General features: G+C 40.9%; 1 protein-coding gene across 2 annotated transcripts in view; it reads left to right on the top strand.

Annotated features, from left to right (window-relative positions):
• The window catches only part of nradd (neurotrophin receptor associated death domain), a 32,795-nt gene extending 8,140 nt beyond the window's left edge, over window positions 1-24,655 (top strand). The window contains exons 3-7 of one of the 2 annotated variants that reach the window (XM_043687977.1): window positions 14,653-14,785; window positions 16,313-16,648; window positions 19,260-19,452; window positions 20,175-20,245; window positions 21,111-24,655. In XM_043687977.1, the coding sequence (XP_043543912.1) occupies window positions 14,653-14,785; window positions 16,313-16,648; window positions 19,260-19,452; window positions 20,175-20,245; window positions 21,111-21,418 (1,041 nt within the window). In that variant the 3' untranslated portion in view covers window positions 21,419-24,655. Of the gene's footprint in view, window positions 1-14,652; window positions 14,786-16,312; window positions 16,649-19,259; window positions 19,453-20,174; window positions 20,318-21,110 lie in introns of both variants that reach the window. The other variant, XM_043687976.1, reaches the window with a different exon arrangement.
• The last annotated feature ends 2,578 nt before the right edge of the window (window positions 24,656-27,233 follow it).

Genomic DNA, 27,233 nt, shown 5'->3' with positions numbered 1-27,233 from the left:
ATGTGGTTGAGTTTTAACTGCCCTCTGAAATGGCATGTCAAGCCACCCCTTTGAGTTCTGTAGTGGTTTGAGACCAGAGTAAAACCAGACCGACCCCATCATGACTCAGGCATTGAAAGCAGCAAAGGCAGACTCTGCTGAGTCAACCTTGAAAAGTTGTCCTCAATCAGGACTTGTACCAAAATTGGGGGACTCATTCCAAAGATGGCTTAGTCATACTTGCTGGCTGTTATGATGATTCAATTTTCCCGACTTGTCCATTGCTATCCCTGATTCAACCTGTCCCACAGGCATGTCAGACCCAGCAGAGGTGGCTGCACAACCTATATACATTCAGATGTGGGGCGTGGGCCTGGGAGCTCTCTGTACACTCCCTCTGGGGGCCCCAGTCTCATGGTGTCAGGTTAATCATGGGGAAGAAACCAACTGGTGCTTAGCATTACTGTACCCCAGTCCTGTCCCAACCATGTTGAAGAAGTTCTGAAGGTGATAAGGGCACGGAAGATACTCTGCATGGGAGATTTGTGTCTGTCACCATGACTTGTTCTGAAGGAGTTAATATTTATGTTACATGCTCCACCCATCCTAATGATGAATCCACCAACAGACTGTGACGAGTTCTACTTGAACTTTTGGAGGGAGTAGATGTAATAGCTCACTATAGTCCTAGAGATGAAGCATGACCAAGTATATTTGTACTTATTGCTGTCATATAATAAACATACTATTTCTCTAAGAAGAGTGCAACTTCTGTTGAAATTATAATCTACAGTGATGTATCCTCGACTACTAATCACTAGCTTTGTCTTCAGCTTATTAAAGACGAAGGAGGATTGGTAGCGGTGAACTACCTCCCATCCCTTTGTAACATATATAAATTTGTAGATATTATATTAATGCTTTAGCTGAGGGAACTAAATGTAACTTGTGAATAGCTGGGGTCATAGCACTGATCCCTGGTGAACCCCACTAGTCACTACATGCCATTTGGAAAAAGACCATTTATTCCTACTATTTCCTGTCTGTCCACCTGTTCCCTTCCAATTCTATATGCTATCCTCAATCCCACGCGTTTTAATTTTACATGCTGATCTCTTTTTGTTTTAAAGAAGCTTCTAAATGTCTAAATAAACCACATCCACTGGCTCCCTTTCATTAGCTCCACAAGTTACGTCCTCAAAGACTTCCACTGGAATTATCAAGCGTGATTTCCCTTTCGATAAATTGGTGCTGACTGTTTGATCTTGCCGCTGTTTTCCAAATGCTCAGCTATCGACTTTTTTTAATATATATATATATATATATATATATATATAGACGCTAGCATATTCCCCACTACTGATATCAAGCTGACTGGTTGATTAATTCCCAGTTTTATGCTTTGCTTAATTTCTTAAATGGAGTTTATATTATCTACCCTCCGATTTGTAGAAACTATTCTAGAATCTATAGAATCTTGGAAGATGTACCAATGTATCCAGTATTTCTAGGGCTACTTTCTTAAGTGCTCTGGGATATAGATCATCAGACCCTAGAGATTGTTCAGCCCTCAATCCCATCAATTTGCTTAAACACATTTCCATACAAATACAGGTTATATTCAGCACCTCTCTCTCTAAATGTTCAGTTTCCCAACATTTTTGATATGTTATTTATGCCCTCCTTTGTGAGCACAGAACTGAAGTATGTATTTAGTTGGTCGATCACTCCTTTGATCCCGGTTATAAATTCCCGTGTTTCTGAAAAGGGCCTAAATTTGTTTTCACTAATTCCATTCACAGATCTATAGACACTTTTACAGTCAGTTTTTATGTTCCCTGCAAGCTTAATTTGGTATTTTTTTCCCCCTTTTTTAAGTCAATCCCTTTGTCCTACATAAAAGTAAAAGCTAATTACTGCAGATGCTGGAATCTGAAACCAAAAGAGAAAATGCTGGAAAGTCTCAGCAGGACTGGCAGCATCTGTAAGGAGAAAAAAGAGCTGACGTTTCGAGTCTAACTGACCCTTTGTCAAAGCTTTGACAAAGGGTCAGTTAGACTCGAAACGTCAGCTCTTTTCTCTCCTTCCAGATGCTGCCAGACCTGCTGAGATTTTCCAGTATTTTCCTCTTTTGGTTTCAGATTCCATTGCTGAATTCAAATTGCTTCCACTCCTCAGGTCTGTTTATTTTTCAACCCTGACTGTAACCCCGTCACCCCTTCCTTGGATCTAATACAATTTCTAATTTCACTTGTAAGCCATGGTTTGGCTTCTTTTTCCTTTTTTTTTACTTTTGCACCAGACAGGAATAAACAATTGTTGCAGTTTACCCATGAACTGTTTGTTGCCATTTCCTTTTCGCCATCATCCCTTTTAAGTGATGTTCCTCAATTCAAAATACAGTTTAAAAAATATAATTCCATCTATCACAATGCCATCATTGTGCAGTACTCAAACATCAGAGACTGTTCACTTCTCGATCACATCTATAGGTGTAACATAACCTTTTTTAAAAAAAATTTGCGGTCTTGAAAGTTTGGTAACTCTTCCTTGGTTGTCACATAACTGAGCTTAGGCATTCTCAGCTCCAAATATTGCCTTCAAACCAAATTCTTCTGGACTGGAAGTCTCAACTTTCCAAGCTGTGGGTATTTCCTCTTGATGAAAACAAAAATTCCTGATCCTTTTCAGAGGAAAATGAATCTTCTGTATGCTGTGGCTTATAAAACTCACCTAATCCAAACAAATTCGTGTTATCACTTTTGGGACTCCCTCTCTCATACTGGGTTAAGCAAAATCATTCCCCCAGAAATACCGATAAGTTAAGCATTAAAACCCCCTCTGCACAAACCAATATCCCCATGCCATTAGTTAAAAAAATAAAATAACCAGTATTAATATAGTACCACACAGAGTTACCATGTTATCGCCATTATTTCTGTAATGTTGCAAATGATATTCTGTCCGTCAAGTGTTTCCTTGCACACCTTTTTAAATTTGGAATATTTTGTATTTTTTTCTCTTTGGTATTCTTTTCAGGGGTCTTGCTTACAGTCCATGTCTATACTTGGTCTGTGTCACTTTTTATTACCCTGTCTTGAATCATTCATGGTGATTGATGTTTAGCTTTGCCTGTTTCTCAACAGGATATGTTTTTCTTGGACTATGAAAATTGTTGTAAGTGTTTCACATTGTTGCACTACATTGTTTGCCAATATTATCCATTTTATGTTCAAGATCTATTCTCAGCCCCTTAACACATGAATGCTATTTCTGTCTTGCTGGTGGCCAAGTCATTTTGAATACTATTATCTATTGAGTTCAGCTACTCTACCTCTCTTTCCTTTTTTTTAATCTTTTTCTACACCCTGCGGTATTTCACTCCTAGTTCTGATTGTTCTGCAGCCATATCACTCTAATCCCAACTGTCTGGTTCTTCATAGCATATTATTGCCTCCAGTTCTCTGTTTTATTGCAGACTGTCCATCGTTCTGCAGACAGTTTAAATTAGGAAGCCATTTTCACATAAAACATGCTTAAAATGTAGAACTCTGTCTGGCTGAAGTCTGCGAATGCCAGATGTGTTTGGAGCTTTTGGGATGGAGGCTAGTAGATAAGGAATACAGAAGAAAGGTAGGAAGATGGAGTTTGGATACTAATGAGACCATGGAATGGCAGAAGAGACTGACTAAACAGCCGAGACCTGCTTTGATGTTCCACTTTGTTCTTCTATGCTAATGTGTCTTCAGAATTGTTGAACTTGATCAAATGTATGTTATGGATAGATGAAGCTGGCTCCTAGAATCTTTTCTGGACGGCGGAGCTTGTTCAGTCATGATTCTGATGAAGATGACTGCCTGTAACCAAACACTAAACTGATTTGGGTGAAGCATTGTGCATCATCACATGCACCCCTTGTGCTATAAGGTAGTATTTGTGTTACGTCAGCTTTGTTCTTCAGGATTTTTCACCATTTGTTTTCTATTAGTTATACTCTCTTAGACCATTGAGTTCTTCATACTATTAGGCTGTGTAGCTCTTCGTACTTTCTTTCCATGTTCCCTGATTTTTTAAAGAGAAAACGCCTCTACCAAACAATGAAGTAGAATGGTGCTGTTCTGGTTTTTCCACAGCAGCACATGTGAAAGTCAGAATATGGGTAAACATGTGGTTGATGTCGTGTCCCAGGATAGATGTGGTTCTCCGAAGCTCCCCTCCCACATTTAAATGAGGTATAGGCTTTTCACTACTGCACCCTGCCAATTGTTTACCTCCAAAGTTAATGTACCTCTCCTCATCTCTGGCCTATCACTGACCATGTAAAATAGAATGGATGTGCCTTATAGTCATAGAATTGCACAGCACAAAACAGACCCTTCAATCCAACTCTTCCAAGCTGACCAAGTTTTCTCAAACTGAAATAGTTCCATTTGGCTGTATTTGGTCCATATCCCTCTAAATCTTTTCTATTCTTGTATCTGTCCAAATGTCTTTTAAATGGTGTAACTATACCTGCATCTACCACTCCCTGTGGCAGTTCATAGTCTTGTGATTCTATATATAGTTGCGATTCTATCCCAGCTCCTGTGTTCTCCAAAGAAATGAGTTTTTTTTCTTTTTAACTTCAATCATCAAGTAGTAAATTTATTCTGATAAATTTTTATTTTAACAAAGTTGTGTGGCAAGGCTTCAGCTGTGCTCTCAGACTGGGAATAATATCTGAATCCATTGTTTTACCTGTCCGGTATACATTTTTCATTTTTTTTAATACTACCAAACTCAAGCTTCTCCAGAATGGTTTCAACCCAATCCTAATTAAACAGAGACTGTGTTTCAAATAAATAATTCTGCAGGAGTTGGCTGAGAAATAGTCTGGGTGGTTGTTTTCAGGATCTCAAACTGAGTTCTAATTTGTCTTTTTTTTTTAAAGAAGAATTCAGTCCTGGTAAATAGTAGGGGGTGGAGAGGGAATGTTTAACAGTCTCTGTCAGACACAAAATAACCTCCAGCCTGTGCCACAGATGCACCATCTGCACAGACCTTGTCTGAACTCACTTCCTCCTTAATTGCTTCTTCTGTTGGCTCCTATTGTGTGGAATTAAAGCAAAGAATCTATATTATTTACAGTGGAGCCCCAGTTTTCGGTCTTTCACCCCCTTGGCAGGTTACACTTCAGTGGTGCCTGATTTTCTTATTATTCCTGGTTTGAAGGCAGAAGTTGTGTTAATGTTTCCTTTCCCATAAACACCACGTGTTGCTGGGCCACACATCTAATCAGACCAGTTGGTCTCCCGTAGTTTTATTTTGTGGAGTTGAAGATCTCTCCCTGCCCAATTCACCAGTTCCATATCTCTAACTGTGTGATACTATCAGCTAGTGACTTGGGTGTTGTGGAAAGTAAAAATTCTGCCCTTATTTACCTAGCTTTTCATATTTTATTCACGTATAGGAAGTGAACATTGCTGACAAAGGTGGGATTTATTGTTTATACTTAATTGCCTTTAAGAAGATGATGGTGAGCTGTCACCTTGATCCCCAGCAATCACTGTGTGAGTATGCACACTGTGCTGAGAGAGGGAGCTCCAGAAATTTGATCCCTGCACTGAAAGAATGGCAATTATAGGTCCAAGTCAGGATGTGACTTAGGAACTTTCAGGTGGTGTTGTCTTTGCTGGTTTAGGTGGTAAAGATTGCATATTTTGAAAGTGGCTTTGAAGATTTGGAAGGTTGTGGCACCTTGTAGATGGTAAATGGGTCAGTTGATGGACGTGGCACTAATCAAGCACATGGCTTTATCCTGAATAGTGTGGAACTTCTTGTTGGAGCTGCACTCTTCCAGGCAAGTCCTCACTTGTGGCTTATAAATGGTGGGCCTGCTTTGGGGAGTCAGGGGGTGGGTTGAACACCACAGTATTCCTAGCCTCAGTCCCTGCTGCTGTTTCTGTATTTATATAGCGAGCCGATGGTAATGTGCAGAATGATGGTTGGGACATTCAGCACTAGTTAGATTCTCTGTTGTGAGAATTGGTCATTTTTTTATGACCCAAGACTGACTTGATAACCCAAGCCTGAATGTTTTGCACATAGACTGCTGCTGATATTTCAGAATTGGAGAAATCGCAAATGGCAGTAAACAACAAAATCATTAGTGATAATCTCAATGCTGGTCTTTATGATGGTGGGAATATTAGTGAAGTACCAGAAAATGTTTGGGCGTAGGGGACTACCCTGAGGAACTATTTCAGCGACCCAAAACCCATCAGTAATCATAATTTTGTGCTATGGCAGTATGTTTAGCTCAGTGGTTAGTACTGCTGCTTCACAGTGCAAGGGACCATGTTCAATCCCAGCCCTGTGTGACTATCTGCTTGGAGTTTTGCACATTCTCCTCATGTTTGCGTGGGTTACCCTCTGGATGCTCTGGTTTCCTCCCACTGTCCAGAGATGTGTAAGCAGATGGATTGGCCGTACTAAACAGCCCATACTGTCCACGGATGTACAGGTTAGGAGGATTAACCATGGGAAATGCAGGGTTACAGGAATGGGGCGCGTCTAGGTGGGATCTCCTTTGGAGGGTTGGTGCTGAGCTGACTAATCTGCTTCCACACTGTAAGGATTCTATGTAACTCCAACTGGTAGATAACTTGATAAATTTTCACTAACTTCAATTTTGCTGTGGCTCATTGAAGCCATACTCCATTAAATGACGTATTAATGTTTAGTGCAGACACTCTCCTCACCTTTTTGAAATTAGCTCTTAATCCATGTGTGGAACAAGGCTAATGAATTCTGGAACCAAGTAGTTCTGGCAGAATTCAAACTGAGCATTGATGAGCTGGTTATTGCTGACTAAGTGCCATTTGATAGTACTGTCAACACCATCTTTAATCACTTCACTGATGAGAATGAACTGAGAGGTACTGTGGTAGTGTCCCTGTCTTTGAGCCAGAAGATGTGTCATTACAGACCTGGACGTGTTGATTACAAATATCTGATGTGGCAATTGATTGAATGGATTTTTTTTTTCATTTGCACCAGCCATATCTGGGTAATTTTCTACACTTGGATAGATGGCTGTGTTGTAGCTATATGAGAGTTACTCAGCTAGTGATGTCTAGTTTGGACCACTAGCCTTCCGTGTCCTTTTTTTTTTGAGATGTTGTCAGAGTGCATAGCCTTTGCTGCATCAAATGTCTTCAGCTGTTTCTCGATATCACATGGAGAAATCCAAAGTATCACAATTGACAGTTTTCAGCTACTGGCAATCTCAGGAGTAAGTGTGAGTCCTGTGATATAAGGCAGCTTGAAACCAGCACTGATATTGGAGGATCATCAGCTGTAGTAAATTCTGACAGACTGTTCCACTATGTAACCCCAAACAATGGATTATAACTTAAATAATGGCTTGTGCTGTTTGTTTAAAAAACTGCTTCTAGTCTATTTACTTTGAGTATTATGTTACACCAAAAATGAGGAATAGTGGGCATAAGGACCATGTGGAAACCTTTTGAGACTAAAATCTCATGAGTCTTGAGTGGTGAAGATCAGAGAGATACTGGGCCCCTGCAGCTGTTAAATTCCTTCCTATTGTGTGCACTGTGTGGTTTTTGAAAAAAATGTATTTAAACATATTTACGCACCCAGTTTAAAGGCAGTAAAAAGGCATTTAAGTTGCCTGGCCACTAGCTTACAACCTCAAATGAACAAGTTATATCCCCTCATGCTGAATAGACTGAGGAGTGAGTCTTTGACGACCTCCAACATGAGGCTGGTGCATGGTTCTCTCCTACTCTCTAAAATCAGACAGTTTTACCATGCAAAGAAAAAGTTATTCTGTCCATTTGTTCTCTGCGCTGACTCCGTTTTAATGAGCTGTTCCTTATCCTGTAGTGCCTTTTCAATGTTTTCTTTTCCAAAACTTTTTCCACTTTTTTTTTAGTTTTCTGAAATCCGTTTCTAGCTCTGTTTCCGGTTGGGCATTCTAATAGCTTGTGTGTTTGAAAAAATTCTCATTGCACTTTGACAAAGATTGTATGTTTATGGCCTTTAGTTCCTGGCTCACTGACTCATGGAAAGAGTTTATATTCATTGATCTTTTGATGTCTGCTCCGATTCTTTTCCTATTTAGTGGATATTTCCGCTATTTATTCTCTCTAATTGTATTGCTTTACATTTCTATATAGTAGCTTACATCTGACATCTCTATTGGTGTCTCTGACTCTATGCTCCTTTTTTAAGAAAAGGCTGACACTCTGATGCACCACTGAGGGAATGCTGCACTGAGTTGTTTAAAACTGTGGTTCTGTTTTCTCTCTCAGGTGGATATGAAACTTTCCATGACGTGCTTTTGAGAAGAGCGAAAGGTTCTATCTGGTGGCTGAACCAATATTTGCCCATTTATTGACACGACTGAAATAATTATGGCTGTTTATTGCATTGCTAATTCTGGGGGGACGTGCTGCAAGAATATTGGTTGCTGCATTTCTTATTTTGCTTTTAACAACATTAGTATTTTGTTGTTGATCTAGTATTTTGAGGTGTCATGAAAGGTGTTCTTTCTTTTCCTCCCCCTTCACAGTAGACCAACCTCCAATGGTCTCCCAATTTTGGGATAGTAGCTGTTAAATTGAAGTCTGAATTTTTTTTTTTCTGTACAGTCTGTAGAATTGATAAATTGGCCACTGTGTCATAGTGGTGTTCTGCGAGAAAATTTTTCAGCTGTTTAGCTTGCAAATCTTTTCCCCTTTTGGGTACTTAACCATTTTTTTCTTCCTTTTCTGATAGCTGTGATTTAATCTTTCAGGTTGTATGTTATACACTAGGCATTACTGGGATTTTTTGTTAAAAAGACTTTTCTGTGTATCAACTCTGGTTCTTATGCCATTCACCTTTTTAAATTTGTAAGTTTTGGTTCATGACCCTCCAGTGGAAACAATTTCTTGCTATCTACTCTGAGATCCTTCATCATTTTGAACGCTTGTCAAATCTCTTCCGTTTGGGGAAATAACTCCCAGCTTCTCCAAGCTATCCACGTAACTGAAATCCTGTATCCCAAAACCATTCCCTAAATCTTTACTACATTCTTCCTCCCTTCCATCCTAAAACGTGGTGCCCAGAATAGGTTAAAATACTGAGGCCAATCTAATCAATTATAAATGTTCCCTGTAACCTATGCCTCTGTTTATTAAGTGTATGTCATATCTTGCTATTGTTTCATCTTTTACTTTTCCACCCTTTCCACTTGCCAGTTCCCATGTTCCTTTTGAAGTCTTTCCTTGTCCTGCTCTTAGTTCACACTGCTTTCAAACTTTGTTATCTATAGATAGAATAGTTTGGAGAGTGTACAAATGTTTCTTGGTGGCTGCTTGCTGTTAGAAAATACATATACCAAGACTTCAAACAACATAAATTATGGGGTGACATTTGATAGAAATTTTAAAGTTGTAAAGGGTTGGACAGAGCATGTAGAAACAGACTGTTTTGTTTCTCGTCGTGGAGAGCTCGGGGGGGGAAAAAAAAACAGATTAAATTCCAGAGAATAGGACAACCTTATTGACTGCTGGCAGACTTGAAAGGAATGGGAGGGATAACATTAAATGTGATTAGGATAAAATGGACTGGATATGATCATTTTTATATTAAAAAAAAGTTATCAACCCTGGAGGACATCAGAGTTTACATTGTTTTTGCCCATAGCAAAAGCTTTCTGAACTATAACCAACTTCCTGTCTGTGCTGTGGAATTCCCTTTAATATCTCATGCATGAATTTTATCAATGACCTTACTCCATGGCACCTCACCAAATGCCTATTATTAAAGTCTTCGTAAACAGTATTGTCTGTGTTCCTTTTAGCAACAGTTCTGCTTGTTCGCCTTTTATAGGAAGGATATTATTAAGCTAGAGAGAGTTCAGAAGGGATTTAACAGGATGTTGCCAGCAGTGCAAGATTTGAGTTATAAAGAAAGCCTGGGACTTTTTTTAACTGGCGCATAGGATGTTGAGAGGTGACCTTATGGAGGTTTATAAAATCATGAGGGGTATTGAGAAGGTTAATAGTAGGTGTCTTTTCCCTAGGATGGGGGATTTCAAGGCAAGGGGCATATTTTTAAGGTGAGAGGAGAACGATTTAAAGACGTGAGGGACAACCTTTTTACACAATGGGTGATTTGTGTGGGGAATGAACTTTCTGAAAAATTGTAAATGCAGGCACAGTTACAAAGTTTAATATAGTCTTAGATAAGTGCCTGAATAGGAAAGGTTTGGGGGGATATGGGCCAGGATTAAGCAGGTGGGACTAGTTTAGTTTGCAATAATGTTTGGCATGGACTGGTTGACTAAACAGGCTGTTTCCATGCTGTATGCCTATGACTCTAATTTGCTATGAGCTACTGTTTCTCAGTTCTCTTCCTTCATGGAATATTTATACTTGTTCATAATTCATGTGTAGGTAAGTGTAATTATTCAGGACCAATTAGATTGTGCAGAAGGAAGAATCTTCGATTCCTATTGATACGATCAACTGGGTGGGCTGAGTGGCTTTCCAGCTTTGTTTGCGGTTTTGAAATTGTATTCGCCATTCTTTGCCCAAGCATGTTTTTTTAATATTTGACTCATTTCTGTCTCTGTCTGTCTGTCACACAAATCTACCAACAGGATCAGTGTATGTCAATCTTCTCCATCGAAATTGTTCATGTAAATTGGAAACAGCCAGCCTTGAATGAATCATGATCGAAGCTATGAATCACAGGATCCTAATTCATTTGCCTTTTTTTTTGTTTTCCTCTTCAATCTCTCTTCCTCCCTCCGCTTCCTTTTTCAAATCCCTCCAACTCAGTTTTCTCCGTTCTTCCCTGTTTCCACGCGCCCCCCCTCCTCCCCCCCTTTATCTCTCTCATTTCTTTCCCTCCTCTGTTCCTGTGCCCTCCTCCCTATATCCCACTTTAATCCCCCTTTACTGCTTCTACTTCCAACCCCTCAATTTTCCTCCTCCTCCATTGCCCCATCTCCTTCAGCTCCCCCATTCCGAGCCATCGCTATTAAAGCAAAGTTACTGAAGTATAAAACTATGATGCTGTGGAAGCTACACTTGAGCAGGTCTCAAGTACTTAGTCACAAAAACTGAGCTATTGAAACTCTGGCTTCTGCAGAGTTTGCTGATCTTGGCTGGGACCAAATGGACCAATAAACTTGGCCTCAGTGCCTCTGGCCTAGAGAAAAAAGAAAACAAATGTAGCCTGTGCTGATACATTGTCGAACAGCTTGTCAACACGCATCAGCTAGACCAGGAATATCCAAATATTTTATTTCTGATGGTTCTATTCAATGCTGTAGAGCCTCTGGTGCGGGGGTGCTGCTATTAATTTGCATAGTTCTTTAGTCACTGATGGTTCTGATTTAGGATTCATTCACCAATCAGGCAACAGTACGAGTTACAGCTCTTGCCAAAACCTTCAGTCACAGGAAATCCAAACTCGATAAACCAGAGTCAGAAAGTAGTATTTGAAAAAAAAGGGAGGCTGTGTTGTCTGCACTTTGGAGGAAGGAGAGTCATCACGCTGTCTGGATGTTGGAGGTTTTGTCACCCAACCTTCAGCTTCCAAGTCTCTGCCCCCAGCCTTCCCACTCATGCCTTGAGGATCGACACGTCATGTGATCAATGTGCAAGACCACTTGGAGGCTAACACTTTTTTAAAAACTTGGATAATTCTTCACTTCCTGCACCCCCCCCCACCCAAAAATTTTTTATAACTAACGATGAACATGAAAATGTAAACATATTTTACTGAAGCTTTGCTTTGCCTCCTGTTTCATAATCTGGAACATTGTTTTCCAATTCCCTGAAAATTTTGGAGTTCAGGTCTTGGGGCTTCGACTGTGGCAGAGTATGTAGTCCAGGAGAGGCCAAGATGATTTACAGTTATCAGTGTTGTTTTGTTTGAAGTTAAAGGTATGAGTAAAGACTGCAGTGATTAAACATGCCACAGGATGCAATTGACCCAATGTTGCTTGGGACAAAGATGGAGAGTTTGAAGAAAACAACTAGAGTGGAGTACAGGAGATGTAGTAATGGATAGGTACTTGAGATTTGTTCTGTTATATTTGAGATGAGACAATACTTGACTGAACGTTTTTCTTCTGGAGAGAAGTCCATGGTGGAATAATAGTAATTTGATTATGTTCAGTACGATACCCAGCAAGAAAATTGGGCAGCACAGTGGTTAGCACTGCTGCCTTACAGTGCCAGAGACCCGGGTTCAGTTCCCGCCTCAGGCGACTCTCTGTGTGGAGTTTGCACATTCTCCCCGTGTCTGTGTGGGTTTCCTCCGGGTGCTCTGGTTTCCTCCCACAATCCAAAAATGTGCAGGTTAGGTGAATTGGCCATGCTAAATTGCCCATAGTGTAAGGTGAAGGGGTAAATGTAGGAGAATGGGTCTGGGTGGGTTACGCTTCGGAGGGTCGGTGTGGACTTGTTGGGCGGAAGGGCCTGTTTCCACACTGTAAGTAATCTGATCTAAAAACACATCTTTTTGGCTCAACGAGTCCACACCAGTGTTACTTCCCTATTTTCCAAGCCCCCTCCCCTTTCTACATTTGATATATATAAATTCAGAAATTATATTTCTGATTTTGCATTTCAGATAGTCAGTATAAATTTATGAATAGCAGTAGTCTCAGCACTGATCCTTGTGGATCATTGCTTTGCCACTTGTGATAAACTACAAATTATGTTGACTCCCCTGCTCTGCATTTTGTAAGACAGCTGGGAATTCTTTCTGCCATTTGTCTCCAGCTACCATCTATCATGGTGCGCCTTACTGAAGTTTCACTACCATTGTCTTTTCTCTCTAACTTTTGCATAATTCATAAAAGTTTGATCAAACCAGATTTTCTCTTGTGAAATACATGCTATTCTTTGTGTTATCCTTGGCTAAATATTTTTCTATTCCATTATTTTTCCTACTATTGATGTTCAGCTGGCAGGTTTATAATTTTTTTGTATATGTTTTTAATTATGAAAATTGTTAGTCAAGTACACCTGGATTATGCATTTTTAAAAAAAAACTATTGAGTAATATGTCTCTGCCATCTCTTCTAGATTATTTTAATACAAATACATCCATCCAGTCCAAAGGATTTATCATCTCTTTTGAATTTTAGTTTATTCAATACATTGCTTTTACGTTAAAATGCACACTTGACATTATACACCACCTAAACTAGTGTCTTTATAACCTGTTCTGGTTATTCTGGTGAATACCAAAGTGAAATGATTATTTAATTTTTCTTGAGTTATGTGATCCTATTTGTTTATTTCTTAATTGCCATTTTTCTACACAGATGTCCTACTTTTCTTTGTGATGTGCTTGTAAAATGTCATTTTTAATTCATTTTGATATAATTTTAGTTCCTTTTAGCCCTCCTAATTTCTTTTTTGTATTTAAATTGTTAGTCAAGTACACCTGGATTATGCATTTTTAAAAAAAAACTATTGAGTAATATGTCTCTGCCATCTCTTCTAGATTATTTTAATACAAATACATCCATCCAGTCCAAAGGATTTATCATCTCTTTTGAGTTTTAGTTTATTCAATACATTGCTTTTACATTAAAATGCACACTTGACATTATACACCACCTAAACTAGTGTCTTTATAACCTGTTCTGTTTATTCTGGTGAATACCAAAGTGAAATGATTATTTAATTTTTCTTGAGTTATGTGACCCTATTTGTTTATTTCTTCATTGCCATTTTTCTACACGGATGTCCTACTTTTCTTTGTGATGTGCTTGTAAAATGTCATTTTTAATACATTTTGATATAATTTTAGTTCCTTTTAGCCCTCCTAATTTCTTTTTTGTATTTTTTTTTAATCCTCCACTCCTCTGTTTGCTTATGAACCTGAAGTATGCCTCTGTTCCTTACCTGTAATTGTTTCCCTCTTTATATTTGCTTCAGAAGTTTCACTAGTCTTCAATTTGTTCCCTGTTTTTAGTGGAAGATATTCTTTCTGCATTCTGAGCGCTGGTGTAAATGTTTCTAATTGTCCCACATTGTTTTCCTGTACAGCAAAGAGACAATAGAAGGAGCTTTAATAAGAGGTCCACAAATCAAACTTTCATGACTATCAATGAATGAGAACACAGTTCTTCTCTTGTCACTTCTTATTCCTCTGTCCATTTTCAAATTTGTGCTGCATCAGTATCCCACTTACCCAACCCTGTTCCTGGTGGAACTCCAGTGCAGTAGTAGGTAGGTGGATATAGATCGGACCCCAACTGCCACTCCCCCTTTTCATTTGTGTCTCACTGTGGCATCTTGCCACTGTGGCCATTCTTTGTGTGAGCAAGATGTTTAGCCACAGGGAATGTTTAGTTCTCTACTCAATGTTCATGTAACTTGCCCATTAGATACCTCCTACTAGATCATTGGAATTTGTGCTGGTTCTTCATTGCCTGAATCTAGGATTCAATTGAACATGGCCACCGTGATATCCTAAAGAATAGGTATTAGCCCCCTGCCTAGCATACTCACTGAGACTGTCAAATGAAGAAAGGCTCCTTTTTGAGTGTAGATCAGTAATTATGATGTACATTGGACATGCTAAGGAGGAAGAAGCTGTCCTTGCCCTTACTGGTCTATCTTGTTTAACCTTCTTTCCTTGATCCTCTAGGTGCTGGCGGATGACTCCTGCCCTAGTGGACAATTTACATTGCAGGGTGACTGCTGTGACTTCTGCCCTGTAGGTCATGGTATCATTAAAGAGTGTAACATCACTAATACTCAATGTCAGCCTTGTGAGGATGGTAAGTGTCTGCAGTCAGTCTGTAACCTCTTGAGATAATGTTGTCTATTTTTACCTCTCTGCTTCACCATTTTTCCCTTTTCATTAGCTGTGTGTATTGTTCCTTGCACTCGTCTTGTTTCGAAATTACCATGTATGCTTTAGTTCTCAATCACAGAATTGTTCTACCTAGATAAAGGCCAGCTTTCCAAAAGAGCATTTCACTTAGTGCCATTCTTGTCTTCTCCCCACCTGAACATTGCACCTTTTCAATTAGCATTTAATTGTCTTTTGATTACTCTTCTGAATAGCCACCACCATGCTCTCAGACAGTACGTGCTGGACCCTAATCACCTACTATGTTTTTTTTAAACCTTCCTTTAGCAATTACTTCAAATCCGTGCCCATTGTTTTCAATCCTTTGTGAGTGGGAGCATTTTTCCCCTGTTTACTCTGTCCAGAAGCCTGATAATCTGATCTCCTTGCAGCTCTCTTCTCCAAGGGAAATAGTTACAAATTTTCAATAATTTCTTGTCAGAAGCACAATTCCTAATGGAACTAGTCTTAGAAATTACTTCTTAACTTTCTCCTATCCTTCCTGAGATGCAGTGACCAGAACTGGACGCACTACTACAGCTGAGGCCAAACCAGTTTCTTAACAATCTTCTTGCTTTTGAACGCTATGCCTCTATTAATAAAGCCAGGATACAGTGTGATTTTTTGTTTTTTTCAACTGCTCTTTCAACCTGTCTGCTGTCCTTAATGATTTTGTGGGGAGGTGATGGTACAATGATAAAGTCACTTGAGTGTAGTTCAACGGCCTACGCTAATGCTTTTGGGCAGGGTTCTAATCCTTCTACAGCATTTAGTGGAACTTAAATTCTGTTAATGAATCTAGTTTTAGCAATAAGTTCATCAAGAAACCAGTGAGCACTTGTTGTGTTTTCTGGAAAAAAATCCTTCTGGTTCAATGATCTTTAGGGAAATCAATCTGCCACCCAGGTAGAATTTGGCCGTCATATGGCTCCAGGCCCACAGCAATGTGATTGACTCTTCGGCATGGGCGATCGATGCTGGCCTAGCCAGTGAAGCTGTCACCCCATGAATGAGTAAAGAGTAAAACCTGTGTTGACGTTTTGAGATTGTGTTGCTCTGTTGGAGGTGCGCTCGTTTGGATGAGGCCCCCCCTACCCAGGACCAGCCAATAAAGTGGCATTATTCCAAAGAAGAGCAGATGAGACTTCCCAAGCTCCTGAACATATGTTACTTTTCTATTAATGTCAGATTATCCCATCATTGTGTATTGATGATAGTTTAAGATTTTGCTGTGCACATTTTTGGTGTCAGATTTCCCGACATTACAGTAATGAGTACACACAAAGGTATTTCACTGGCTGCGAAGTACTTCAGTGGCTTTGGGGCATTGTGAAAACTACAAATGCTTTTCTATTTACTAACTGCATGGGTTGGTAGGAGAGGGGTTCAGAGTTAAAGCTAGGAATGCTCCTGGATTACACTAATTCCATTTCCTTGCTTTGTTGAATTGCAGGTGTGACTTTCTCACCCAGTGCCAGCTTCTCTCACTGCCAGCCGTGCTCAAGCTGCCCCGATAAGATGGAGGTTGTGTCCCTGTGTACTGCCACGTTTGACATCCAGTGTCAGTGCATGGAAGGATACTACTTGCAGCCTGGTAGCAGGAGCTGTTCCCAGGGCTTTCAGATGCTGGAGAAATGCCGCAGGGACAAAAATGTCAAGTGTGAGCTGTGCCCTGAAGGCTCCTCTGAGAAAGCAAGCAACTCCCAACCGTGTGCGCCATGTCGGGTTTGCGACAAAGATGAGTTTGTGCTGCAAGAGTGCCAAAGGACCTCTGACACAGTCTGCCTGAGTAAGGCCTGCTGTTTGAATTCTGATTGACACCTTGTCTGTTTCAATCCATAACCCCTTCTGGGCTGTACTCCCTCTGGGAAGAACTACACTATGATCTTACTAAAAATGAGAATTTCTATATCCAGCCAACACCTCTACATCCACTCAGTTGTAGAGAGGCAAGGGAAAATTGAGGAAACTTGTAGCCAAGAATCTATATCTTATAGAATCAGACAGTACAGAAGAGGCCCTTTGGCCCATTGTGCCTTCACCAACAAAATTAATTTGCAGTCGTCCTACTTTTCAGTATTTGGCCCATAGCCTTGAATGTTCCAACTACTCTCCATCCAAGTACTATTTATAAGTTGTAATTTCCTGCCATAGCGACCCTCCCAGTCAGTGCATTTCAGATTCTGCTGTTGTTTGGGTGAAAAGAATTTTTCCTCGAATCCCTATAAAATCTTAGAAATCCCTTCTAAAACTCCTGCCCTTCACTTTACAATTATGCTCTCTAACCCTAATCCTATTAATACTTTAAGGGGAACAGTTGCTTTCTGGCCACCGTGTCAATGCCCATGTAATCTTAATCACCTCAATCAGGTCCCCCCTCAGCCTTCTCTGCTCTAAAGAAAACAACCCGAGCTTATCCAGCCTGTCTTCATAGCTAAACCGCTCCATCCCAGACAACATCCTGGTGAATCTCCTCTGCACTCCCTCAAGCGCAATCACATCTTTTATCCTGCAGTGACCAGAACTACACACAGCACTCCAGCTATGGCCTAACCAAAGTGTTTGTTTTTACAGCTCCAACATAATCTCCCAACTCTTGTAATCTAAGCCATGACTGATAAAATCAAGAGTCCTGTATGTCTTAACTACTCTATTAATCTGCTCTGTTGCTTTCAGGGGTATGGACAATCATCCCAAGATCCCTCTGTTCCTCTGAGCTTCCTACTGTCCTGCCATTTATTGAGGAGTATGCCCTTGTCTTGTTACTTCTTCCAAAGTGCATCACCTCACACTTAACAGGGTTAAATTCCATCTGACAAGTATCGGCCTGTTTCGCCAATCCTTTTATATTCTCCTGTAGCCTAAGAGCTTCCTCACCCAGCCAATCTTCTTGTCATCTGTAAAACGTATTTATCAATTCATCCACATTTTCTTCTGTATCATTTGTGTATCACAAACAATAAAGCACCCAGCACTGATCCATGTGGTATGTCCCCAGACACTGGTCTTTGATCAAGCAAACAGCTTCCTATCATGACCTGCTGTCTCCTACCACTAAGCCAATTTGGATCCAATTTTCCAAGTTACCCTGGATCCCATGTGCTTCTGCCTACTTTGTCAGTCTTTCAACAGGAACCTTGTTAAAGGTTTTGCTGAAATCCATACAAACTGCATCACCTGCACTAGCCTCATCTACACATCTGCCACTTCCTTGGAAAAAAATCAATTACATTTATTAGGCATGGCCTCCCTCTGAGAAAGCCATGCAGACTATCCCTGACCAAAATATATCTCTCCAAGTGGAGACTAATTCTCTCCTTCAGGATTTTCTTCACTAATTTCCCTGTTCCTGTTAGGAGGCTCCCTGGTCTGATCTGTAATTTCCTGGTTTATCCCTACCACTCTTCTTGAAAGGTGAAACCACATTAGCTGTCCTTCAGTCCTCTGGCACCTTCTCTGTGCCCAGAGGGGAATTAAAAATTTGGGTCAGAGCCCTTATAATTTCCTCTCACAGCAGGCTGGGATAAAACTGAAAAGATTTGTTTCCACTTTTCAAGCCCACGGAAACCTCCAATGCCTCTTCACTCGCTATGATAATTTGTTCAGACCATCTTTCCCCCTATTTATATATTGCCTTTGGATTCTCCCTAATTTTACCCATCAATGTTTTTCATGAAACTCTTTGCTCTCCTAATTGCTTTAGGTTTCCCTTGCACTTACTGTACTCCACCAGGACTCCCATTGTTTTATTCCCTTTGCACTTGTCTAGGAGCCTCTCTCTTTCCTTTCTTGTCCAGTACTGAATAGTCCTGGAAATCCATGCTCTCTCTGGGCTTGTCGTTCCTGCATTTTACCCTAAAGGGAGTGTGTTGGGCCTGTGCTCTTGCCAGTTCCAATTTGCACACAGAGACGACTACGTCACACCTAGCTATTCCCAGTACACTTTGGCCACATCCTGCCTTACTTTAATTAGATTGCCCCCCCACCCCCCCAAAAACATCCAAAACCACTTTTATTTGTAGACCGTCTTTTCCCTTTTCTGTAACAAACTTGAAAATGTGCAATGCTGTGGTTGCCGTCACCAGCCCGAACACCTGTCTGGCTTCATTCCCCAGAATTAGTTCCAGAACTGAGCCATTCCTAATAAGACCATCGACATGTCAGTATAAAACACTCTCCTGAATACATTTAGACTGTCATCATATGTATATGGTTTTCTGATCATAGCCTATAATCACAGTATTTCTTCCATCCAAAATGCTGCTTATATTTTTTTCAGTTCCAGCACCGATTGTTTTGATTTTCAGCTCTCCATTTCTTAAACTTAGAATTGCCTGCAGTGACTTTATTACAGAGTGGATCTAAAATGTAGTTTTCATTCCCTCCTCCTGCCCATTTAGGCAAAAACTCATCGCTGCTGAGGCCACAGGTGGAGCCAGTGAGAGATGATGCCAAGTTTGTAAATCCTGTGGAACCTGCATCTGGCACGGTCAACTTCACGGCTCATGATACGGGAAAGAACATCATTCCCGTTTACTTTTCCATCCTTGCAGCAGTCATCATGGGACTTGTGATCTACGTCACTGTGAAATGGTGAATTTTATAGCTGATTAACTTGAGATTACGATTTGATTTCAGGAAAGGGCAAATTGCTCTTCATATTTTGTTTTTGTTTTGTGTGTCCCTCCACCTCTGTAAAGGAAGGGACGTCACCACTGAGTATAAGATTGAGCTTCCAAAGGCCTGGGGTTTGATTCCTGGTCTATCCTAAATTACTTGGTTGGCAGGGAAGAAGAGGAAAGTGATGAATTGGTGGAGGAGGGGAATGGAAGTGAAGGTGACGGAAGAAGTGATGTCTAATTAACTAATGTAGTTTGATGACTTTGTGCGTCTGCTGTTTGGTGGATGAGCCTGATTACAGGCCTTGTCCCACTGCCCGTATTATTCTCATGTGCTGCCCCCCTTCATGAGCCAAATCCATCTCCTCTTTCCAAGATTCTCACTTGTTGATTTATCTCTCAGTTTTGACATTGCTTCAGCCTCCACACTTGCTCCTTCAATTGAACTATTTTTCCTCTTCTCTTTCTTTCAATTCTTCTGCGCTCTCACTCTTCCTCATCATTTATCACTCACCTCCTTTGTTCCATTCCTCTCTCTTCCTCACTTTCTCACTCTTGCTTGCAATAACCCCTTTCTCTTATTTTTGCTTGCAATTTCCCCACTCTTAGCCTCTGTCTGCATTAATATCAGTTTCCTGACTCTTACACTTCTGTCTCTCTCTCTCTCTCCCCCTCTCTCTTGTTCTCTGCCTACAGCTGGAACACGTGTGAGCAGAAGAAGCAGCTTGCGAAAGCTCGAGCTGGTGAGCTTGACACGGGACCTGAAGGTGAGAAGCTGCACGGTGACAGCGGAGTGTTTGTCGACACCCACAGCCTCCATGAGCCACAGCTCAGTAAAGGTACAACAGCTCTGGCAGTGACTGACATTGACTGTGCTGTGAAAATCCCTCAGTGCATGAGCTGCTTATTGAAGTCTGTGTGTGCCTCATAGCCAATCTCGACTGTTCCCATATTTAATAAGAAAGATAGGGAGTTAGATCGAACGTTTTAATCCTGGAGTAGTTTGAGCCATTGGTGGGAGCCAAGAGAAGGGCACTTTCCCAGTTTCCATGACTGAAGATTTCAGGTTGAGATGTATGGAAAAAGGGTCAAAATAGTGGAGTGGCCTTGTTTCATAAACTCGCCCTCTCTCTGATTGGGTTCTGCTTTCAAGGAAGATGTCCCCCTTTTTACTTATGACCACGCAAGATGCCACAAGTTAGCTGCAACCTCCTGGATACCTGCTGATCTTTTCCCTATAAATACCTAAATCCCTTGATTTAGATTCTTGCCTGTAATCAAGTCTGGGACAAAAAACCTAAAATGGCTGACAAAACTCAGCTCTGGCAGCATCCTTGGAGAGAAGACAGAGTTAATGTTAAGTCCGGTGACGACTCCTCAGAAGTCACTGGACTCTAAATGTTTACTGTGTTTTCTCTCTATAGATGCTGCCAGTTTTGCTGAGTTTTTCCCGAAATTTGTTCTTGTTTCAGATCTCCAGCGTCTGCAGTTACTTGTTTTATTCAATTGTAGGGATCCTGTTTTTGTCTCATCAATGCGATGTCAGATGTTGACACTGAATTGTGGTTCCTGCATCAACAACTAGCTGCCTAACCAGGTTTGCTTTTCTTTTTCTCCCCCTTCTCCCGTCAGTTGTTTGTGCTGACCCGTCTGTGTACAGCAAGCTCCCACTACAGAAACGGCAAGAGGTTGAACAGCTGCTGGAGAGTCAGGATGACAGCCGAGCTGACTGGCGCAGCCTGGCATGTCATCTGGGCTATGATGAGGAACGGGTGGCCACCATTGGCCGTGGAGAGGACCCAGCTCACACATTGCTGTCTGATTGGTCGATGAGGGACAATGGCAACTTGGATGTACTCTGCAAAGCATTGAGGAGGGTGGAGAGGGAGGACATCGTGGAGTGTCTAAAATCTGAGTCAGCGGTAACCTCTCTAGTGTGACACAAAGAGCAGCACCCACCCTCAGCCGTCACGTGTTGAAGATTTTTGTCTCAGCAGAAAGGGGGTCACACCAGACTCAAAATGTGCTGAGTCTCTTCAACTTTTTCAAAGAGAAAACCTCTTGACTTTAGCTAGGACAAAATGGTGAGACAATCAGTTTGGCTGTGTGGGAATTGGAACGGAATTTGTGAAACTGTGGATGAAGTCTTGCCATTGGCCCGCATCTTAGAATGTTTTGAGATGTGAGTTTTTATTTGTTTCATTTTACAGTATCCTATGCATGATCTGCATGGGCAGAGCAGTCTGCTCCATTTTACTGGTTTCTTTTTGCTCAATTCCTCGTCTTTCTGTAAGGTGCTGACAGTCTTCTCTAGTTGGGGTAAGCCAGGGTCTTGGTAATGTTATTGTACTCTGAGCTCTTGCCAAATATCTAGAGGCATGAGATCAAATGCCACCATTTCAGCTTCGGAGTTTAAATTCAATGAATTGATCAGTAATGAAAGTGGTGACTGTGAAACCAGCAGATTACTGTAGGATCCTGTCTGGTTCATTAATGCATGATGGGAAAGGAATCTTGACATCTTTGTGCCCCTCTGTCAATGTGTTTTCAGACCTACACCCATCTGCATGATTCCTGATCCTGTGCAGTGGTTAGTGAGCCACTCTTCTATTCAAAAAGGTAATTCACCACCACCTTCTGAAGGTTAATTGGGAATGGGCATTAAATGCTAACAAAGCTCTGCTCCTGTGATTAACAAGTTTTAAAATTAAATAAATCCCTTTTTATTGTCTTCTCTCCACTACCTCACTTCAGTGACCTCTTTGTCCACCTCTTTGTCAGTGAACTCTTCAGCTTGAAACGGCATCAGACTTGAGTCAATTTTCTCAGATGAACAAAGACTGTTGTGGACATTTCCCACTGAAGGATGGGTGGGTGCTACTGGACAGTAAGCAAAAGCTACCTCCTTTTTCCACAACAAGAGGGAGGAATTCGTCGTTCTTGGCACCAAAGTGGATTCAGATAGTTAATGTCATTTTCTAGACCTCTGGGTTGGATATCCAGTTAATCTACAGTCCAGGTCACACTCCATGTGTATTTGAGGTGTTTTAGCTGATTTTTTTATTGACTCCTAAACCAGGCATGTGTATTTTGGGTGCTTTACACTCAAAATAACTGCTTATTGCTGTCATTCCCTGCAAAACAGTTACAGATTTTAAAAAATGCCTGACTAAACAGTAAGCCTGGCTGCAAAAGTAGCTGAACTTTTGTGTTACATATGAGCTTCTCAGTTTTTGGATATGCAACTCCACTTAAAATGACCATGACCTTGCTGGATGTGACAATGTGACACCAATCAGGAGTCACGGGTCAATGCTGCATTAAAGCTGGAAAGTTGCTAAGTTTGTGATCAACACTACCTATATTCTAAAGGGGAGGGGGAGAAAATCAGCAATGTTCAGTCCCTTGCTGTCCTCCATTGGAGTATCTATAAGTTCAATGGTTTTGTAGTGGTCCACGGGCTTTCTCCAGGCCTTCTGTAACCTGGTTCAAGACGTAAGTCACTGAGAGATATTGGCATGACTGAGGGCAGGCAACAGGCCAGAAATCCTATCCCCACCATTGCCATGACGTATCACAACCAGACTGGTTTTGGCTTTGACTTGCATAGCATCCATTATCATAGATCTGAGCCATCACAATTTTGTCATTTAACAAGCAGTGTTCGCAATGCTGTTGCATTGTACAAATACGTAATCAGATTTTCATCACTGCAGAGCAGAAATTGAGGAGGAAGAAGTGGCTGACCATGAATCCCAGGACTGAGGCTGAAACACTCCAGCTTGGAATCAACTGCTTTTCATGCAACAACACCCTGTTTTATAATTTTGACTTGTTTTGCAATAGTGCATGAAAGCAAGTGGGCTAGTAGGTGATCTGCAAAGTAATTTGCCCCATCCATACATGGTCTGAAGTCACATGTTTGAGAACTATACATTAATAGAATCTTGACTGTGATCCTTGAATTGTAATATTTTGCAAAGATTCAGATAGTCTCCCACACAATATATGGTTATTTGGGTGGATAGGGGATTGGTGGCTTTGGAGAACTATGTTCCAAGGCCAAAAGAAATCAACCAAAAACTGACTTATGAGGCACTAATTTTGAAAATGTAACTTACTGGGGGCATGGGCATGTTTTACCTTGGGAATGGCAGACTTTTGTAAAGTGTTAGTCTCTGCAAAACCCAATTTGAAAACTGCCTGCAGTCAGTGCACTTTTCCTTAGTATTGCATGACATGATTTTGCAAGTCTCAATCCAGGTTCTAGTGTGAAAACAGCATAACTGACCACAGACCAGAACTAATACAACGATGGGGCAACCTACTTAAGGTGGAATGAGAAACACAACAAATACTTTCCAATTTCCAAAGACAATTGAGCAGAAGGCAGCAAGCAGTAGAACTTGCGATCCTTGGTTGACATTCACCTGGCGGAGATTTTGGGAGCATTGTTTGAGAGTGGTGCCTGTGCTATTGTTAGATTTGAGAATGGAGTGTAATGGATGCTTTTTCCCTGCGTTTGATGCTTTTCCTGTGACCAAAATAAAAGCTTTACAGTGGTCGGCATTGAGTTTTGTGCCCTCAAGTGGACAAATCAGTCACTTTTTTTAAAAAGGAATGTTAAGGCACAGAAAATTACAATGACTGCAATGTTAACTAAATTATCAACCTATGTACAACATTACAAAGTATTACCAATGATTTATTGTCTTTAATGCCAATTTAAGGCAAATCATTATCTTTGTATGTATCAGTGTACTTTTTATTGATCAAGTGTAAATGATAAACATCTGGAATTTTGGAAACTGAGGAATTGTCAGCTTGCTTTGGCTGATGCTGTTTTCTGGAACTTTCTCCTGAGCAGGAAGAGATGAAGTCGGGGGTTTCTGCATTGGAGTTGTTGCAGACCATTTTAATCTTCATCTTCTTGTCATTACTCAATTGTGTTTGACAAAGAAATTTTATATTCTTTAAAATAATCTTGTTATTCCAAATAAACATTTTGAAATATTAAGTTTCACTTCCTCCAGTTTGCCTGTGGTTTAATTTTCTTGTATGTTAAGTAATCTGCTGATATCCTTTATTTTCATGGAATAGGAAGTCATAGAGTCTTAGATAAAGTCATAGAACCCGAAGTGTAAAGTTTCTTCTGCCCCTCGCCCCCGCCATTGGGTCTCCTCTCTCAGAGGGGATTCCACAGGCACCAGCTTCCACACAACTGTCCATTCTTTGTCATCATGATGTATTTGCTTGTGGAGTGCGTCATTGTCTGGTCTGTGCTGGTATAAATGTGGAAGATGTTGGGTGGGGGAGCAGTAGAATCACTCTGCATCTATAAATGGCTTACCCGAGTTTAGCATTGCTCCTGCTGAGTTTTCAGCTACTTTTACTGCTGTACTACTTGTCCCCATCCATCATTAACTGCACACAAAAGATGGCTTTAATTGAGATCAAAGCAATTTTGAAGGAGAATGTGATACTCTGTGTAAGCAGAGCTTCAATGAGCTCAGATTTGCAGAGGTCAAAAGTGAAAGGCTGTGACCTTCTGAATGGTATTGACAGTTGCTTTGTATGGAATGCATTTACTGCTAGGTTTGGAGAGCTAGCAGGGTGCTGGAGTGGCTGGAGCACTTGAACATTGCATTTTTCTTTTGGTCCTGTCTAATGTGCACTGAATACTCTCACTCAACTGGGCAGTTCATATGTGAACGAAGAGAGTGAACCTCTGACTGGGATCAAAGCGGAATAAATGATCTCTGATTTATAGAGAGGTTGGTTAGTGTCCTCTGGCATACCACACTTCAGGAAGCTTATGTTGGCCCAGGAGGAAGTTCTATATAGATTCACCAGGCGCTGTGAGGCAGCAGTGCTAACCACTGTGCCACCGTGCCGCCCATAGGTTGGTTAGTGTCCTCTGGCATACCACACTTCAGGAAGCTTATGTTGGCCCAGGAGGAAGTTCTATATAGATTCACCAGAGCTGATAGAGATAAATCATTTCCTCTGCAGTAATCCAGAACAACTAGCAGAGGTTTCATTTTGGAGCCAGGTCATTTAGCAACACCATTCACAAAGTACATTTTCACAAGTTTTAGTCAACATCTGGAGCTCCTACACCACACCCTGTACCATCTCCTTGAGGGATGGACAATATTATGGCCTTTTCTAGTCATGATTATTTCCCATAAACAAACTTTTTAAGTGTCTGTATAACAGATTACATTTTCAAGATCGAGACTAATTTGATTCAATGCAATTATCAAGGGATACAGAGTAAAGGCAGGTATGAGAGTAAGGTACAGATATGCCATGATTTCATTGACTAGTACAACAGGCATGAAGGGCTAAATGGCCTATTCCTGTGTGTAAATGAGCATTACGGTCTGCATGCTTTACTCACTGACAACTTGGGAAACATTAATGCTAAGTAGCATTCAAATTTAATCTGTTTTTAATCGAAGTGGTCAGGATGGATGTCTGAACTGCGACTGGTCTGAGTCCTAGAACAAGTTCAACATTTCCCAGATAGATCGCTGAGCACAACTGCTTTTACTTTAAGTGAAGTTACTTGTATCTCAATGGTTCAACTAGAAGGTACATTGAATGCTGCCTCAACTGAACACCGCAAGTGCAATAAATAAATACGGGGTCCCGGGCTGAAGGAAAATCAGCTATGAAAGTGCATCTGCTGGAATATTAATGGGGTAAGAGAACCATGTGAGATTCTTCCCATTTGATCAGCTTACTGTTATATTGCAGGTTCACATGCAGAACAGCCAGAGGTTCTTCAGATGTGAGCAACGGCAAGGCTGTTTATTCTTCATTTTGAGTTGCTGAGCACCTATTGAAATGATCACATCATATATGACTGGAGTTTCTTTTAAGCCCAGGACCTGAGGGTACAGCCTAACAGAAAAGGGAAGACTTTTTAGAATGGAGATAGGGAGAAACTTCTTCAGCCAGAGGGTGGTGAATCTATGGAATTCACTGCCACAGAAGGCTGTGGAGACCAGGTCATTGAGTATATTTAAGACTGAGGTAGACAGGTTCTTGGGTATCAAGGCTTAGGAGGAGGAAGCGGGAGTATGGGGTTGAGAAACTCACTAGCTGTGATTGAATGGTGGAGCAGACTCGATGGGCTGAATGGCCTAATTTCTGCTCCTAAATCTTATGGTCTTAGGCCCAGATTGGCTAACAAGGGCAGACTGTCTCCCCTGGAGGTTGAATATTAGGGATCCAGTTAGATTTTTTACACAAGTGTTTCATGTCTTTTTTTCACACCACTTAACATAATTCCGAAATGTCGATTTTGCTGCTCATCGGATGCTGCCTGAATTGCTGTGCTCTGAAAATAGAGCAGGACGAAGCTGGTAATACGTGCAGAAGAAAGTAAGTGTTCTCATGGTGGAGGAATATAAAGTTTTGAGAAGATTTGGAGGTTTTGGATGTAAGTTTGCTCGCTGAGCTGAAAGGTTCATTTCCAGACGTTTCGTTACCTTACTAGGTAACATCTTCAGTGGACCTCGTGCGAAGCAATGCTGAAAATTCCTGCTTTCTATTTATATGGTTGGGTTGGTGATGTCATTTTCTGTGGTGATATTATTTCCTGTGGTGAAGTCACTTCCTGTTTCTTTTCTGTGGGGGGGTGTAGATGGAGTCTAACTCAATGTGTTTGTTGATAGAGTTCCGGTTGGAATGCCATGTCTCTGTTCGGCTTGTCCTAGGATGTGTTGTCCCAGTCGAAGTGGTGTC

This window comes from Chiloscyllium plagiosum, chromosome 4, assembly GCF_004010195.1.
Source record: "Chiloscyllium plagiosum isolate BGI_BamShark_2017 chromosome 4, ASM401019v2, whole genome shotgun sequence".
Taxonomy (NCBI): Eukaryota; Metazoa; Chordata; class Chondrichthyes; order Orectolobiformes; family Hemiscylliidae; genus Chiloscyllium; species Chiloscyllium plagiosum.
This window is presented reverse-complemented; position numbering and strand designations above follow the sequence as displayed.